Source organism: Micrasema longulum, unplaced genomic scaffold (assembly GCF_059751315.1).
Source record: "Micrasema longulum isolate JH-2025_06_02 unplaced genomic scaffold, ASM5975131v1 h1tg001412l, whole genome shotgun sequence".
Taxonomy (NCBI): Eukaryota; Metazoa; Arthropoda; class Insecta; order Trichoptera; family Brachycentridae; genus Micrasema; species Micrasema longulum.
In genome coordinates, this window is record NW_028278598.1 from 133,046 (window position 1) to 149,465 (window position 16,420).

The window sequence follows — 16,420 nt, forward strand, 5'->3', positions numbered from 1 at the left end:
TTGCCAAGAAGTTCTTCCTGGAGTTGGGTGAATGACCTCTGAGATGGTTGTTATTGTTCAAGGTGAATAATGATTTTGACTTCGGTACATTACATCTCTCTGTTAAGATTTTAAATGTTTCAATCAAGTCACCACGCTGACTCCGTTCTTCCAGTGTACTAAATCCAAGCTCTGTCGTTATATGTTTTATTCATTGGAGAAACTACCATTTAAGTTGCCCTTTTAATGTATTGTATTAAACTTTGGAAAATTAGTGTTTTGTGTTACTCTTATTATGGCTGTTCTTTCAGATTGTCCTTAGCGGAAAGATGACCTTGTCATTGATCAACGACGAGTCGGCCAAGACTTCTCCAGATAGGGACAATGGTAAGAAATTCTGTTTCATCAATCAATATTTCAATTTATATAATCAGAATTTTAAGTACTTTTGAATTATTTTAGCATCACTAAAATATTGCCAACCGGTTTCATACATACAACCCATCGCTTCGTCATGTCGCTAACAACTATTACAAATATTGACTTGATAACGCCTTGATTTTTAATTTTCTACTTATTATACATATATAAAATTATTACATTAATATAAAGTTACTTGACTATCTAGGGTTAGTAAGACAGTAAAAAATACATTATTTTACTAGCCAAAAACAATTAATCACCAAAAATTTACAATTCAAACTTCGTTCTTGAACATGTGTTGGTCATACATCGGCTATCATCAACCTCTCAGGATCTCCGCTACCAATTTCACTAAGGAAAGCAGTCATACCTCTTTACATTTAGACTTTTACAGCATTTTCACGGTTCTGCATTGTATTATATATGTTTTGTCCTATATAAGAGTATTGTCTTTATGCCAAAGAAGTTCTAACTGTGTTTAATACAATAAACAAACTTTCTGTTTTGTTATATAAAACTGTTTTACTTTCAATTTTTGTAAAATATCAAAAAGCGAAAAGGACGTAAAAGGAATGTGTTTATAGTGCCCTATGCACCATTAAGTGCGGAAAAGGAATAACGATTATGAACGAAGCTATAGGCTAGTGAGTTGGCTACATACTTACCTTTGTATTTTATTGCTGGATTATTTAAATAAAATGCAAATAGTTTGTATGTAAATAAGTTATTGCTTTAAATAGGTGCGTAGATTTTCACGGTTGTCGTTTATCAATATGTATGGTCCTTTTAGGGTGATTTTTTCTAATTTAACTATGTTTAACCATGAACATAAATATTGATTTCTTGTTTATCAATATGCATTTAAATAAAATGTTAGGTTTTCTATTTTTTCTTTGAACAATTTAAACTTTGTCCCTCTTGGCATTTAAATTTCTGTTGACTTGTGTAATGTATTTTTAACAGTAGAAATATGTGTTATTTCTCACAGCCATACAAGACGACCTGACACTTGACGACGATGAAGACTTCCAAACGGCGAGCGCTGCCACTTCTCCCAAGCAAGACATCGGGGTATAAGCTTTCTCCTCACACCTTACTCTCAAAATCCAGATTAGCAATTAAAGAGAATCTTATTTGGTCCAGGGTTGGAATCCAACACTTCGACTCACTGTTTAAACTCTTACGATTACGGGAATATATCTTTACATTTTTTTTACAACTAAGAGAACTTAAAAAATAAACTGCATTTTCAATAACTCATCATCAACCAATGTCGTTTGAGTTTTTTTTTAGCATGTATTCAATATTTTTATTTTCCCCAATTTTTAATTCGTTCTGTTTAAAATTACCCCATTTTTACACTGAGTTTGCTCGTCCCTGTTTTTCCAATTATTTGAAGCATGCATATGATTTTTAAACGTATAGATTGCGAAGTTCCCCCAAATAAAAAAACATTGTAATACTTACAAGACATTTACATAATTTGGCACTCGACAAGTCATTTTTGTATTTCAAAGAGCAACCCATAAAAATATCAGGTAACTCAAAAAAATGGGCAAAAAAGAATTTTCAGATATCTTTTCTCTACAGATTTTAATTGATGTTATTCTAATAGGAGTACGAGGATGGTTCTGGTTCTGATGAAGAAATTGGTGAAGAAATGGAAGTCATTAGTAGATTGGATAATGAACCATCGTTCAGAAATAGAAGGGATCTTAACAGCGAGGATAATGTTGAAGATATTGCAGCTAAATTAATTGACGATGTTTTTTCTAACGTTGCGGCTATGAATTTAGAGGAACTAAGAGTGGCAACTTCGGAAGGTAATGTTCTGATTGAAGAAAAGGATAATGAATCTCCTATTGATGATATAAAAAATGAAAATTTTGACGTATCTCCAAATCTTGAAGATGTGACGGCGAAGGTTGGCCAAGAACTCCAAGATATTATAGAAAATATTAAATCTAGGATTATCAATGATATTGCGGCTTCAAATGTTTATTCAAATGTTCAACCGATAAAAAATATTGAAAAGTCTAAATTCACTGTGGATTTAATAAAAAATACTTATGACGATGACGTAGATAAAGTGGAAGATTCTGGAATGCCTGCAACTAATGACGATGAGGTTGTAAATATAGAAAATGTTGTAACATTATTGGAAGATGATGTAAAAGTAAATGTTGCGGTTCTGGCTGACAATATTTTAGCTGGCATCGAAGATAACATCTCTCCCAATGCAGATCATAAAGTAGATACAACTAATGAACTCAAATCTGAAAATATGCGAAACTTTGATCTTGAAAGTACCGCTTCTTTGATTGAACATTCTGACACTAGGAATGATGATGAGGTAAATGTGGAAAGTGTTGCAACAGCACTTGAAGATTATGTAAAAGTAAATGCTGGAATTCTGACTGACAATATCTTAGTTGAAGGTAACATCAATGCCGATGACCAAATAGTTACAAATAATGAAGAACTCGAATCTGGAATTACAGAAGACTTTGGCAGTACCGCTACTTTGACTGAACATTCTGAGACACCTCAAATTAAGAATGCTGATGATGGAAATATGGTAAGTATTGTAACAGCATGCGAAGATGATGTAAAAGTGAATGTTGGAGTTCTGGATCATAATATCATACCTGGCTTAGAAGAAAACATAAGTCCAAATTTAGGAATGATTCAAAGTGATTCAAATCTAGATGAAATTGAGGCGATGGTTCTTGAAAATATTGTGTCCTCAATAGTAGAGGATGATTTAGAGCTTTATGATGCTCCAAAGTCAACAGACTCTATAGCAATCGAGAGTGATCCTCCGTTATTAACTCTCGATGGACAAAAGATGAAGCGCATCGATAGTACCGAACAGAAGGTTGAAGACAATAAGATTTCACCCAGCGCTGAGAATGTTGTACCTCAAACCGCTCAACCTGAAGTCATCGGTGACTATGATTATGAAGAAGATGAAGAAGAAGAGGAAGAAGAAGAAGAAATTGTCGAGGAAGAAGAAATTTTAGAAGAAGAGGAAGAAATTATCGAAGAAGAAGAAGAAGAGGAGATTGAAGTGGAGGATGAAGAAATCCCCGAAACTGGGGCAGAGAAAGCGTAATTTTAATTTCTATCCTAGTCTTTTGATAAGCGATCTTCTCAACTATTTTCTTTTGAGGCTTCTATAAGACAAAACTTCGGGAATGCTTAGCCGTTTACTAACTGGCTCACTAATGCACCATACTAGCGGATACTTGTGACAATTCGAGAGTTTGCTCATTATCGCTGGCCCCTACAGGTCTCCTGGTGACCCCGGCCGAGTATTCTCCGGCCGATTCTAGTCCGTACGGGTTGTTACACTACTCTTCCATTAACACAGATATTACTCTTAGCCGTAGAAACCATTACAGCTGATTTTACCAAAGCAAATCATTATTTAATCGGTAAAAACAGACATAAGCATGTATTTTGTAGGTTAATACGCAATGACATTTATTTTTGTATGCTCATTTTTTATTTATTTTACTAACTAAGGTATTATTTGCTTCGTAGAACCTACACTAATATTTCCCGTTATAATTTACTTTTCCCTCTGTGTTTCCATTTAATTTGCATGTAGAGTAGTGCGTAGCAGAGATTGATGACGAGTGATGTCACACCATTAATTTTTGAATTTTTGTTATTTAAAAGTAATTATTTGAAACATTTTCTCATATTAGTCAGAAATTTATTTACCAATTAAATTCATGGTTTTTGACAAATTCAGATTTTCAAATGATTATTTAGTAGTATCTAATAATATTAGTCAAATTAAAATCTTGTTTAAGACATTGCAATAAAATCTTTACAAAAAGTAATTTGCATTGTATATTTACTATACAAATAAGATACATTCTCAGAAAGAGGAACTTGAAGGAATTGTTCTAGCTAGATTTCTTCTGGCCAAATATATAATTTAAGAAGACTTTAAGATGTGCCAATTATAGCGACTGGCTTTTTATAGCATTTAGCATTTATAGCGGATTGCATTTTCCATACATCAACTTAACATATTGAAATCTTCCTAAATGTCTTCAATATAAATTGTTATACATATTCTACGCTGATTAGATCAATTTAAATTAAGCCAAAACCTCTGTTCTAATATTGGGAAGATTATTTTTCTTTTCCGCACAACCCTTTTTTAACAATTTATTTATTAATATGCATTTGAAAATAACAAATATTGCTTGTTACAAGTATTTTACTTAATTCTATTAAGACATTTCCGTACATGAATGTCATGTCGCTTATTTTAATCGTTCATCAAATTTCCCTATTATTTAATAGTAAAATAACCAACATTCAAAATGTTTTTAACTCATTGAATTGTCATAATTACATTTTCAATATTTTAGATAGTTAATTAATAGTCATAACAAATTAGGTTTTATATGAAAAATGTTATTTGTCTAAGATTGAATTAGGGTTTCATTGCAAAATAAATCTTGTTTGTATGAAGTAAGCCTTTTGCTTCTACTCTTGACAAAATACTCAGTGGAGTTTATGGTTTCTAAAAAGTAGAACTTTAACATTGTTTTAGCTTGTTTGATTCTATAAATTGTCTTTCCTTTTGTAAATTGTAATAGGGATAAGTTTGTTATATAAATAAAGAAAACAAAAATTTGAGTTTCTTGGATTTGTTTTATTTACAATATTTTTCTAACAAGTTTTGTTTCCCCCGGTGTACAACTTTATGTAAGATGATAAATAATTTCATAAATGTCTAATTTATTCAACGGGATGCAGCTGGAACTGAAATGAAGAAAAAATACATCATTATTTAGTAAAATACATACTCGTTTGCATAGAAATGAGAGTTACGTGGAATCAATTTTTTTTATCATCATTCCCTTATCGGCACTCAATGGTGCAGAAGACACTGACCGGTACTCCGATCGCAGCGCATCAGTGATAATTTATAATATAAATCAGACCTGGCCAAACTGCGTATCCCGATTTGCATTTTTGTGCTGTAATTGTATTTCTGAAAAGTATTTTTTTCTGCCTTTTTCAACATAAAAAATTGATACGCACATATTTGATATTGAAGAATTTATAAACTTATAAACAAATATCTATACAGCTATTCGTTCGACTTTACGACCATAATCCGCGATCTGTTGTCAATATAATATGAAACCATTTTTAGTACACTTATGCGTAACAAATGTAAAAATACAATACGATACATCGATATTTCCAAGTCCTTATCAGTATTCATAATGATTTTATTTTTTGTTATTTTCGTTAATGCTTTATGTACTTTTAACTGTATATTGGAAGAGCCCTCAGGGCGTTTATTAAATAAATAAATAGACAAATCCAAAATAATATAAAATGAAATGTTGAGAAACCCAATAAATGACAGTGACACGCTATTTCATTCATTTTCATTGTACAATAATATCATTGTGCAGCTTTATGTATTCAGTATGTACATATGTGCAAGGAAATTATTGCATGAGCCGACTTACGACCTATTTGCCGGAACCTGTATAGAAAGTAGGAAATAGCTGTATAGAAAGTAGGAAATAGCTGTATAGAAAGTGGTCACAGGAAGAAGAGAAATTAAGACTAGAGAAAAGGAGCATAATATTAAAAAATTTATAGCATTCTTAAGATCCATCCGACTCAAAGATTTTGCTCTAAAAGTGTTGGTTATTTTTTGAACAACTTACATAAATACGTGAACAAACATTTTCAATCATGAATCTAAATAAAAGGACTTTACGATCAAGCATCACCGATGAACAAGCAGTTTTAAGAATCTCAACTACAAAATTAGCACCTGAAGTTTAAAAAATATTGATAGATGTAAACCGGCTACATTCTCCTCGTTAAAGTGTTAGATGTTAGAGAATCACTTATCTTTTGATCGCAAAATTCCTTTTCAAAACAAACGTTCTACAAGGAAGCTAATAAAAATGTTAGAGCATTGCTGAAAGAAGTGCATACAAGTCTAGTAGGACAAAATAGGTCACGGTGGAGCATATCAATCAACCCAAGTATTTCTCTATCTACAAAACATCCTAGTCTACTTTTATCAGCATCTCGTTTTTTCTTTTAAAACATTTAAAAGTAGGCAATGTATCATTTTTGTTAAGTTAATAAATACATAAAACAAAAGTTTTTCTAATTTCAAAAACATTGTTCACTTTGTGGTTCATTTTTTTAGACTCATTTATTTACAAATTTGTATAAACCACTTTGACTTTTGAGTTATACGTCGAGCAATTGCGAGGTTACTTCAAAAATTATAGAATCCGAGAACATTATAAGATATCTCAACAATAATAAATTATCAAAATACGCAAATCCTCTTATTTATTTTATAAATTTATTGCATAAATAAGTATGGATGTTGAATACCAGGGAATCCATTCTATATAAAACTAGTGGATCCAACTAATCTACCCGACAACCATGATTTTAATCGAGAAGCTGATGTAGAAATTTTACATATTACCATAAAATGTTTTTCGTTTAGACAATCTAAAAAGATTAGAAATAAGTAAAGCCATGAACCAAAAACTCCCCATAATAAATAATCAATTATGTTGTTATGATTCTCTTTCATTCTTCTGTTTCTTTCTTACAATATTTTATAATATAAATAGGAATGCGAGTAATTCTATGTTAGTTCAAGTCCTGAAGATGAGGAAGTAACCTCGGAACCGGTCGACGTATGACTCAAGATTTAAAGTGGTTTATACAAATTTATAAATAAGCTTAAGCTAAAAGCGCTTAAAAGCTCTCTTATAACATTAGTCATTTCTGACTCTCGCCTTTTTATTTTGTAGGTATTAATTCATATATAATTCTATGTTGTATGAAGTTTTATAAAATTTCTCCATTTTATTTGTTTTGTCGGCATTGTGGTGTTAGTGGTCAGAGCTTTTGCCTACCATGCTAGAGGTCTCGGGTTCGATTCCTGGCATGCTCGACAGGAAATATTTATTTAAATGGTGTTTTTACACTAGAATACACAGTCCCTGGACTGGCTGGCAGTTGAAGCGTAAGACTGATCATGTTACCTTCATGTAACAAAAAAGGATCGAGCTACACTGCGATTAGTGTACCAATGCAGTGCCCTATGAATGAGTGATGATGATATGTTTTGTTACCTGTAATATTGTTATGCTCCCATTTGACATTCGTAAATTAATATTGTATATTTTGTTTCTGGATAATATTACCACCAGATGGTTGGTAAAAGCAATAATAAAGGGGAAGAAACGGAACTTTACCACATTTGAGTCCTGCACCATCTTCCTCGGGATATCGGGACCAGTTACGAGGTCGATCCGCAGTCAGCGTAAAGTCTTGCTGGCGAACGTACTGCACTCCGCCAATATGATGATCAGGTTCTGGGAACAGATCCCACCCTTTCAAGTACGAATTTTTCACTGTGGCTCCCATCGCGGCGAAAGCCATGGACATTTTAAAACCTTTGAACACACTACCGCGGAATGCACCCCAAGTGCAACCGGCCGCAATTCCAGCAATGACATAATTCCACTCGTCGTCTTTTTTTCTTATGTTCGTAGAAACAAAGGTGGCGGCCGTGAAGGCCGAGGTGACCGCGAGCATCGGTGTTGTGATCAGAAAATACCTTCCCACTATGGGGATATAACCCTTGGGGTGAGAGTAAAGGAGGACGTCGTAAGTCGAAAATACGATTCCGGCGGCTCCAGCGATTTTATTTGTAAAAGCTAACTTTTTTAATAAATCGTCACCGTCCGGAGTATCAAAATAATTATACTTCAAGAGCTCCATTCTAAAATCCCGAACGCTAGCGACGGGAAAATTTCAGACGGGCATAAAACTGACAGATGATGTTATACAATCGTTGAATTGCCAGTAAAAAAATTACTCACCATCTTCCGCTCGCAAGCTCTAAATAATAAATTACAAATTACCTATTCTAATAAATCCGACGCATAAAATATGTGCCGTTCATTCATACGTATAATTGAAATTGAAATGTTTTATTATCATCATCCCCTTATTCACACCCTATGGTGCACACTACATTGCATTGGCACGCCAAATGCAGTGCTACTCGATCATCTGTTATAAGAAGTTAAGCTTATCAGTTTATTCTTTCAGGTGCCAGTTCAGAAACAATGAATTATTGCAGTGGAAAAACACCTTCAAAACCAATATTTCATATCGAACCGAGGCTATCAGGCATGGTGGGTGAACGCACCAACCACTTCACTACAAGGCGAACTTATCTCCACTTGATTTCCTTTATCAAGACGTTTATTTAAGAAAACCCACCAAGTCAAAAACACTCTTCTGGAATTCCGTTTCTATTTCACAAACACATAACCATATTATTCATTCGCCCAGACCAACTGTTGCCCAGACACGGAACACAGAACCAGATTTATTCGTAATGTTTTATGTGTATAACTCAAACAATAATAATAATCTACTTAAAAATATATTATCTCGAAAAGCTCATTTTGTTTATTTATCAATTAGTGAAAATTTTCACACTATACAAATTCCCTAGATAAATAATATTTTATTATAAACTAAAGTACAAAAAGATCTATAATGTATATAGCTAAAGAAAATAGCGTGAAATTAAATGTCGCTTGAATTCAAGAATTCCTTTTTCATAGTAATGAAAAAAATCTATAAATTTATTTGAAAAGAACCATTGGAAAGAAACTGAGGATCTTGAATGACAAGACTACGCGGAAAATACAATAATATTATTTTTCTAACTAAATCTTTAAAAATTAAAAACAAATTTTTGATGTTGGTAGGTAAACGAATATCCGGAAATGTTATCGGTATCGGTATCGGTTACAGGGGTTATGTTGGTCGCTTGACTCAGTTGTCAGTGCGGTGTCAAAAAACCCAACCTATCAAAGATGGCGGCGGACGGTGACGAAGTAATCAGTGATCGGGAAAAAGTGAGAATCGTGTCGGATTTTATATTACATTCACCCCCGGGAGAATTTAACGAAGTTTTCAACGATGTCAGAGTGTTATTGGACAACGACAGCCTCCTAAAAGAGGGCGCGAGTGGTGCGTTCGCGCAGTACAACAAAGATCAGCTCACTCCCGTCAGGGTAGAGGGCTCGGACCTGCAGGCTCTGATCACCGACCACAACGACCTCGGAGGCGGCCGCTTCTTCGACCCGCGCTCCAAACAGTCCTTCCGGTACGACCACCTACGCAAGGAGGGGTCGGACTTCGAGCGGCACGACCCGGATCCGGCGACGGAGGCCTGGCGCGCCGCGCTGGACGAGGAGCTCAGCGCCTACACGGCGTCGCACTACAGGCACGGCGTGAGCTCCGTGTTCGCGCGGGCGCACGAGGGCGGCGGCGCGGCGCTGGTGGCGTGCATCGAGGACCACCAGTTCCAGCCCAAGAACTTCTGGAACGGGCGCTGGCGCAGCGTGTGGTCGTGCGCGGGCGGCGAGCTGCGCGGCGTGCTCAAGGTGCAGGTGCACTACTACGAGGACGGCAACGTGCAGCTGGTGAGCAGCAAGGAGGTGCGCGCCACGCTGGGCGCGGCGGCGGGCGGCGAGGCGGCGGCGGCGCGCGAGGCCGTGCGGCTGATCGCCGAGGCGGAGGCGGCCTACCAGGCGGCCATCTCCGACAACTACAAGACCATGAGCGACACGACCTTCAAGGCCCTGCGCCGCCAGTTGCCCGTGACGCGCACCAAGATCGACTGGACGCGCATCGTCTCCTACAGCATCGGTAAAGAGTTGAAGAGCCAATGATGCTCGCTTGTACAGAATGTGGGGTCGGTGCGCCGCCGGCCGCGTCTTATTGTAAATGTAAATAATCATTATATAAGTATAAATTTTGTTCAAATATTTAATAATCGCCGAAGGTTGCAGAATTGCTCGTACCGTAACCGATTAACCGTTTAAATTTAACGAATCTGCGAAGCCTTTCCGATCAAACTTTCTTGGTCGATCTTTAATTTTCCTTCTAACATAATTTGGTGGAAGATGACGGAGGCGCTTACTACACTTGAGGGAACGAGTATAGACTAATGTTGTGTTCTGTTGTTAGCCGTATTACACGTCGCGTGCGGTATCGGGAGTTGAAACAGAAATAGTGTATTTTTATTATAGATATTTAATAAATTGGAAATAACGAATATTTATTTAACCGGCGCATCACGCATCACTGCGGGGCCTCTGTATTCTGCCAGTCGGTGCACAGCCGAGGAGTACAGCCCGACTTCTCTTCTCTCTGAGACTTTACTTTACTTTGTATTACGTTCTACTTATTTTTATATTGAACCAGTGTGGAATATTATTTTTATTATCTACATTGGCAATCGAGAGTATTATATGTATGGGAAATTTCATTTTAATAAATTATATTAAAATGTTCATAAAAGCCTTTCATTTGTAGTTGCACGAGTGTATACAGGATGCGTGCCTCGTTATCATTCTCCTTATCTTTATAGAACTCTATGCCCTTTACAGATATTGTTAATCGCATGTCACGGAGTGCTTTAAGTTGGTATTTTATGATTTATAAAATCGTACGACTACTAAATTGAACTTTTGTGATGTCATAAACATTTAAATAAAAACCGTTCGCATGATAAATGTGTTTGGTTGACAAGCGGCGACGTATCACCTGTTGCTAAAATATAGGCATTTTGCTCTGGTATTTTCAAACAAACTCGCAATGTTTTCAAATTTGGTGCATTCTGATACTTGCGATGAATTTCTGACTTATTGTGGATATCCAGGATCATTTACCATTCCATTGAATCTATTGGATCTCCGATTCGATGTTTTGACAATATGTACGTGAAACAGGGAAAATGATACTACACTTATTTTCAAAATATAAAAATCCAATAATTTATTATTCGTAAGATAAAATATTCAGTCAGATCATGAAACAAATCAATACATATATAAACATAAACAAAAAATATTATATAAAATTCGCATATAGTTATATTTTATTTGTTCATCACCAATTTTATCACAATTGATCGAAAAATTAATATGAAGTTTTAAAAAACTTGTGTGGACCATTTTTAATTTATAAAAATGAAACTTAAAGATGACGCTAATATTATTTTTTAAATAATTAATTCACTTCCACAATCTTATTTATTAATTTACCTCCAGATATTTTCAATATTTTTGTGCATGTGCTCCTATTAAAAAATAAATGTTTTTTTTTTAGCATAACACAAAACTATCCGTGGACTTATTTTAGGAATATTCGGTATAGCCGTTCTTTGCCCGCAACAATAGACAAGGATTTATTTTAATGAAATAATAAAGTTATTTTGATAGCCTATTAATACTATTCATATTCCAACTATTTGGGTGTTTTGATTCAACAATATTTTGAGTAGGTCCAAATTTTTGCAGACTGGCTGGATTTTATCCCTAGCGAGTTATTCAGATCTAAATTTGTTGCAACAGAGAGAAAAAAAATTTGAGAAGGGAATATATGGAAGTCTATGCATTTACAGGGCTTTAAACCTGTCGTTGGTTGGTTTAAGTTGCCTCTTTACACACCGTGTAACATTCACCATTCTGCCTATGTTTATGCATCTGCATTTCCTCAACTCTTCCACCTGTTGACTATGTTACACAGTGTGTAAAGTGTTGCAACAAATTTAGATGCTTTGATTCACTTATCATTTATATTCCTACATACTACTAAATGAAAAATTATCCTACAATGAGTATTCTCTGCTCTTACATAAATAAATCTAATTTAGCCTCTAGATTGTTGAGGAATTTTCTTTATCCTTATATGAGGAGGTTACAGAAGCAAACTTCTAAGCTCAGTGTGCATAAAAAAATACCTAAACCATGCAAAACTGGATTTAAATTATACCTAACTTATCATTCTCCATTGAGTTTGCAAAGCATAATTATTTAAAATCTTACAATCAAACACAGCACTCAGTCAGACAAAATGTAGCAAATTTAGATATCTTCCATTTCATAATAAGCCGATTCAAAAATTTCCCCTCATATTCAAAACTTGATTTTACGGTTTAACTAGCGAGGATCTGTTTTTTAAACTTTTATTTTGTACAGAAATTAAACTATTTTACATTTTTTTTGTTACACTTATTTTAAAATGTTACATACAAAAAAGTAATCATCTATGTTCTAACAACGCATGTGATTTTCTTCAAATTTACACGAGAGCGGTTTAATATATTTTTGGCACTTTATGTCACAATTCGATTAGTAGATACTAAAGTATATCATTTGATACTTGGGTTACTTTTATATGTCGCATTTTTCGTACATCCGTCAGTGTTTTATGATCACGACGTAGTGTAGATAACTTCCCATTGTAATCGACCCCCTGGACTGGATCCAATGATCAATGTCACAATCAGAATACTAATGCAGTGCCCTGTGCATCACTGGGTAAGGATGTGGAAATGATGATCTTATTTAGATGGGTTTTCTTCCTCATTACTGGCGTTGAAGTTAGGGGGGGGCAAGGCGTACACTGCGGGAACTCCCTCAATAGTCTTGGGGGTTTCCAGATCGTAGTCCGTGTCGACGACGTGCCAGTCGGGGCCGAATTGGCCAGAGCCGGTGTTGGCGCCTCCGTCGTAGTCTTCCATGGGATCCCTCTCCAGCATCATGGGCTCTTCGTGAGGCCGACGGTCGCCGTCAAAGGAGCACGCCTCTGGGATGGAATAACTCTGGAATTAGAATAATCGTTGGCGCTTCAACTTTTACAGTTTCAAAATAACAGGGTGCAAAATTAAATAAAAAAAATAAAAAATATGACGATGCTTATTAGAAATATAATAATACTATTACTTTTGGAACCTTGGCGAATAATCTTTGTTACAAGTATTTTGTTTTCAGGGTGCTCCAAGCGGCCCTTTTTGGCATTATTAATTTCAATCAATCAAAGTGTTGACATTTCAATCATAATGGAATTATATCTATTGAATGTCATTGTGAAATTTTTAAATACACTTTTGTCCCAGTGTTGTATTAAAGTATTTTATTATATAAATAAAAGACGAGTGATACTTTAATTCACAAATTTGGAATATCCAGTGACCGGTTTCATCGCTTTCGCGACATCTTCGAGACTGGTATCTTCTCGAAGATGTCGCAAAAGCGATGAAACCGGTCACTGGATATTCCAAATTTGTGGATTAAAGTATCAGTCGTCTTTTATTTATATAATAAATTACAATGAACTTCCATCAAGAATTTTCCCTTACAAACTTAAATGTATTAAAGTATTGTAAAATATAGGTATATGACAAAGTAAATAATAATTGTTGTTTAAGTTTATTTAGTAGATTATTGGTAATAATCTTCTGTTGTCATCATTTGATGCAGAAAGATGATGTTCACAAATCCAAAGAAAAAGTAGCCATTTATAAAATATATTACTTTTATATACCTATATGTAGGAACTAGACATAAGAGAAGGACTAACATCCAAGTGCGAGAAAGAATCCTGCAGTTCTTTGGACATTTTTCCAGGGGGTACTCTGATAGTTTGGAGAAAACTATCCTCCTGGGAAGTGTTGAAGGGAAAAGGTCGCGTGAACATCAACTGACAAGATAAAGTGGCTTGGTGGCTGAATTACCAGCCTACAGAGCAGCACAAGACCGTTCCAGGTGGAGGGAGACTGTCCACAGACGAGTCATGCCTGGAGTCGGGTGTGATCACCATCCTCAGACATGAGGCATCGATTCAAGAGAGAGTTAGAAAATTTATAAACATTTTTTGTAGCTAACGTATAAAAAAATCTCTGTTCGTCACTGCAATGCACCATTGGTGTGGAAAGGGAATGATGATTAATAAATGATCATAAAATTGATGTTATTAATATTAATCTAAAGATGTTTCTCCCCTTAGTTAAATAAATAAAAATATGGTTACCGTGGTGTGCGCAACATCCGTGTGGTAATAGTCCATAACTCTTATGGCGGCGGGCTGGGTATGTCCCTTGAACCCCACCAGGTACAGGGTGTAGCACTCGTGGGGTTGTATGGAGGATAGTTGTGTGTGCAGCGCTAGGTACATGAAGATAGAGCTGACTTCCGAAGATTCTTCTATTCGTCTCAGCACTGCACCAGAAAATTAGAGATTAAAGATATATATATATATATATTTGTGTCTAGGTACGAAGGTTTTCACGGTCACTGTTATCAATTTGTTTCTTCTTTTTTGGGTGATACCGTGTGTGTTGAATTTGTTCCGACGTTTCGGCTACCATTGCAAGAGCCATCTTCAGAGTAAACTGAGTGTTTTGTAGAAAAAAGTGTGTGTTTAATTACTAGTAATCACCCAAAAAAGAAGAAACAAATTGATATTTGTATCTATTTATTTATTTTATTTTATTTTATATATTTATTGCATAAAATTAGTATACATATTTAATAACGGGGAATCTATATAAAACTAATTAATATAAAATGAAAACGGAGTGTTCTCTGTTTATGATAGTCTCCATCTAACATGGCTCAGCCTGTTCTAAGATGGAGATTTTTTATCTTTTAGAGCATAAGTAATTCTGTACTAATAAAACAATGACATAAAAAAAACTAAAACTACTTAATTATAAATGCCTAGCTAATCAAATGTAAGAAATTAAAAATCGTTATTATATAAATACATAAAAATGTAAATAATATGTGTACCAATTATATAAAGTACTACGTTTTTTTATTTACATATATTTTTCAAAAAAATCTCGCTACACTATTTATATGTGCAGTTATTTTTATTTTAAAATTTGCTTTACATTTTGAGTATTTTATATTTGGCAATGAATCATTTAATATTTTTGGAGCAATTACATTATATTGCTTTTTACCAAAGGCGGTTGATACAAATGGGACAATACAGTTAGTTTGTGTTGCTGAACGAGTGTTTATATTTTGCTGGGTTTTTTTGACTTGAAACATGTTCCCCTTTCTGCACCCAGTGGTGCATAGGTGCGTAACTTGATCATTTGTTATGTGAAGGTAAGCTAATCAGTCTCTTACACTTCAGTTGCCAGTCCAGAAATATTGCAGTTCGAAAAACTATTAAAATCAATATTTCACATTCACCCTGCCAAAAATCAAACTCAAGAATGGTAAACGAACGCATCGACTACTTCAAAACGAGGTCGGCTAATCCCCACTTGATTTTCTTATTCGGGACTTATACTTGAGAGCAGCGATCGAGTCGAAAACACTCCAGGGTTCTGGTTCTATTTCACAAACCGAAAACTGTATTCTTCATCGACCTGGACACAGAGTAATGAAATATATTGAGCCCAATATAAATTATATACTATAAATTGAATACTTTATATACATGTCGAATAAAACATTTTGTCAGTTCAATATCGGTACAGGTAAAAACTTACGCAGACTATCAGGCTTGAGGAGTTTGTAGAGCAACGAGCGGTCAGGGGCGTAGCCGGTGGGAAGCTGCACCTCCAGGAGGGCCATCTCAGGAAAGGGGATCCCTGCGTGGGAGTTCCAGCTGACACACACCTGAATAAGAAGAAGTTTTGTGAAAAAAACTCGCCCCCTTAAAAAAGTAGGATGAAAAGAAATGATTAGTACTTACTTCCAGAGTAGCGGCACACTGACACCAAGAGTTGTTGGCTTGGCAGGCGAAGGTTCCATCAGTTAGCACTTTGGGAAATAGGCGAAATGGAGACTGCTCCACGGGCTTCTGCAAAGTGTTGTATTTCTGGGTTGCCTGTTAATAAAAATAAATTAAATAGAAAATGTTAATTTCAAGTCTTAATTTACTGGAGTATTGTATAAACAAATACTGGTAAATCAGCTTTTTCAAATGGAATATCTTTAAAAATATTATATTTTATTAGGATTGCAAGATGTAAATCAACACAAATATGTGACCAATGAGGGGTTAAGCTGTAAACTGCTTGGTAAATTCAAACGACATCAGAACACACCAGAACCTCTTTTTACAAACAAAAAAGACAGGTGCCGTAGCGCAGTTG

General features: G+C 35.1%; 4 protein-coding genes across 23 annotated transcripts in view; 2 read left to right on the forward strand and 2 right to left on the reverse strand.

Moving 5' to 3' along the window:
• The window catches only part of RIC-3 (RIC3 acetylcholine receptor chaperone), a 51,738-nt gene extending 46,669 nt beyond the window's left edge, over positions 1-5,069 (forward strand). For all 20 annotated transcript variants that reach the window (XM_088235625.1, XM_088235629.1, XM_088235626.1 and 17 more), the window contains 3 exons: positions 291-366; positions 1,391-1,473; positions 2,018-5,069. In XM_088235625.1, coding sequence (XP_088091751.1) covers positions 291-366; positions 1,391-1,473; positions 2,018-3,517 — 1,659 coding nt within the window. In that variant the 3' untranslated portion in view covers positions 3,518-5,069. The remainder of the gene's footprint in view (positions 1-290; positions 367-1,390; positions 1,474-2,017) is intronic.
• Positions 5,060-8,336, reverse strand: ND-B14.7 (NADH dehydrogenase (ubiquinone) B14.7 subunit). The gene is made up of 2 exons (XM_088235647.1): positions 7,686-8,336; positions 5,060-5,190 (listed from the first exon to the last, which is right to left on the reverse strand). Exons 1-2 carry the CDS (start codon positions 8,212-8,214, stop codon positions 5,171-5,173), a joined length of 549 nt encoding a protein of 182 aa, XP_088091773.1. The 5' UTR covers positions 8,215-8,336; the 3' UTR covers positions 5,060-5,170.
• A 963-nt stretch (positions 8,337-9,299) lies between these two features.
• Positions 9,300-10,818, forward strand: cpa (F-actin-capping protein subunit alpha). Its single transcript, XM_088235624.1, has one exon. The coding sequence runs from the start codon at positions 9,327-9,329 to the stop codon at positions 10,185-10,187; it is 861 nt and encodes a 286-aa protein (XP_088091750.1). The 5' UTR covers positions 9,300-9,326; the 3' UTR covers positions 10,188-10,818.
• Positions 10,819-11,850: 1,032 nt separating this feature from the next.
• Positions 11,851-16,152, reverse strand: LOC148275499 (uncharacterized; the record flags this gene model as incomplete). Its single annotated transcript, XM_088235648.1, has 4 exons — positions 11,851-13,126; positions 14,335-14,522; positions 15,812-15,941; positions 16,018-16,152. Coding segments are annotated over 4 exons (714 nt in total), but the record flags the coding sequence as incomplete, so codon positions are not given.
• Positions 16,153-16,420: the final 268 nt, after the last annotated feature.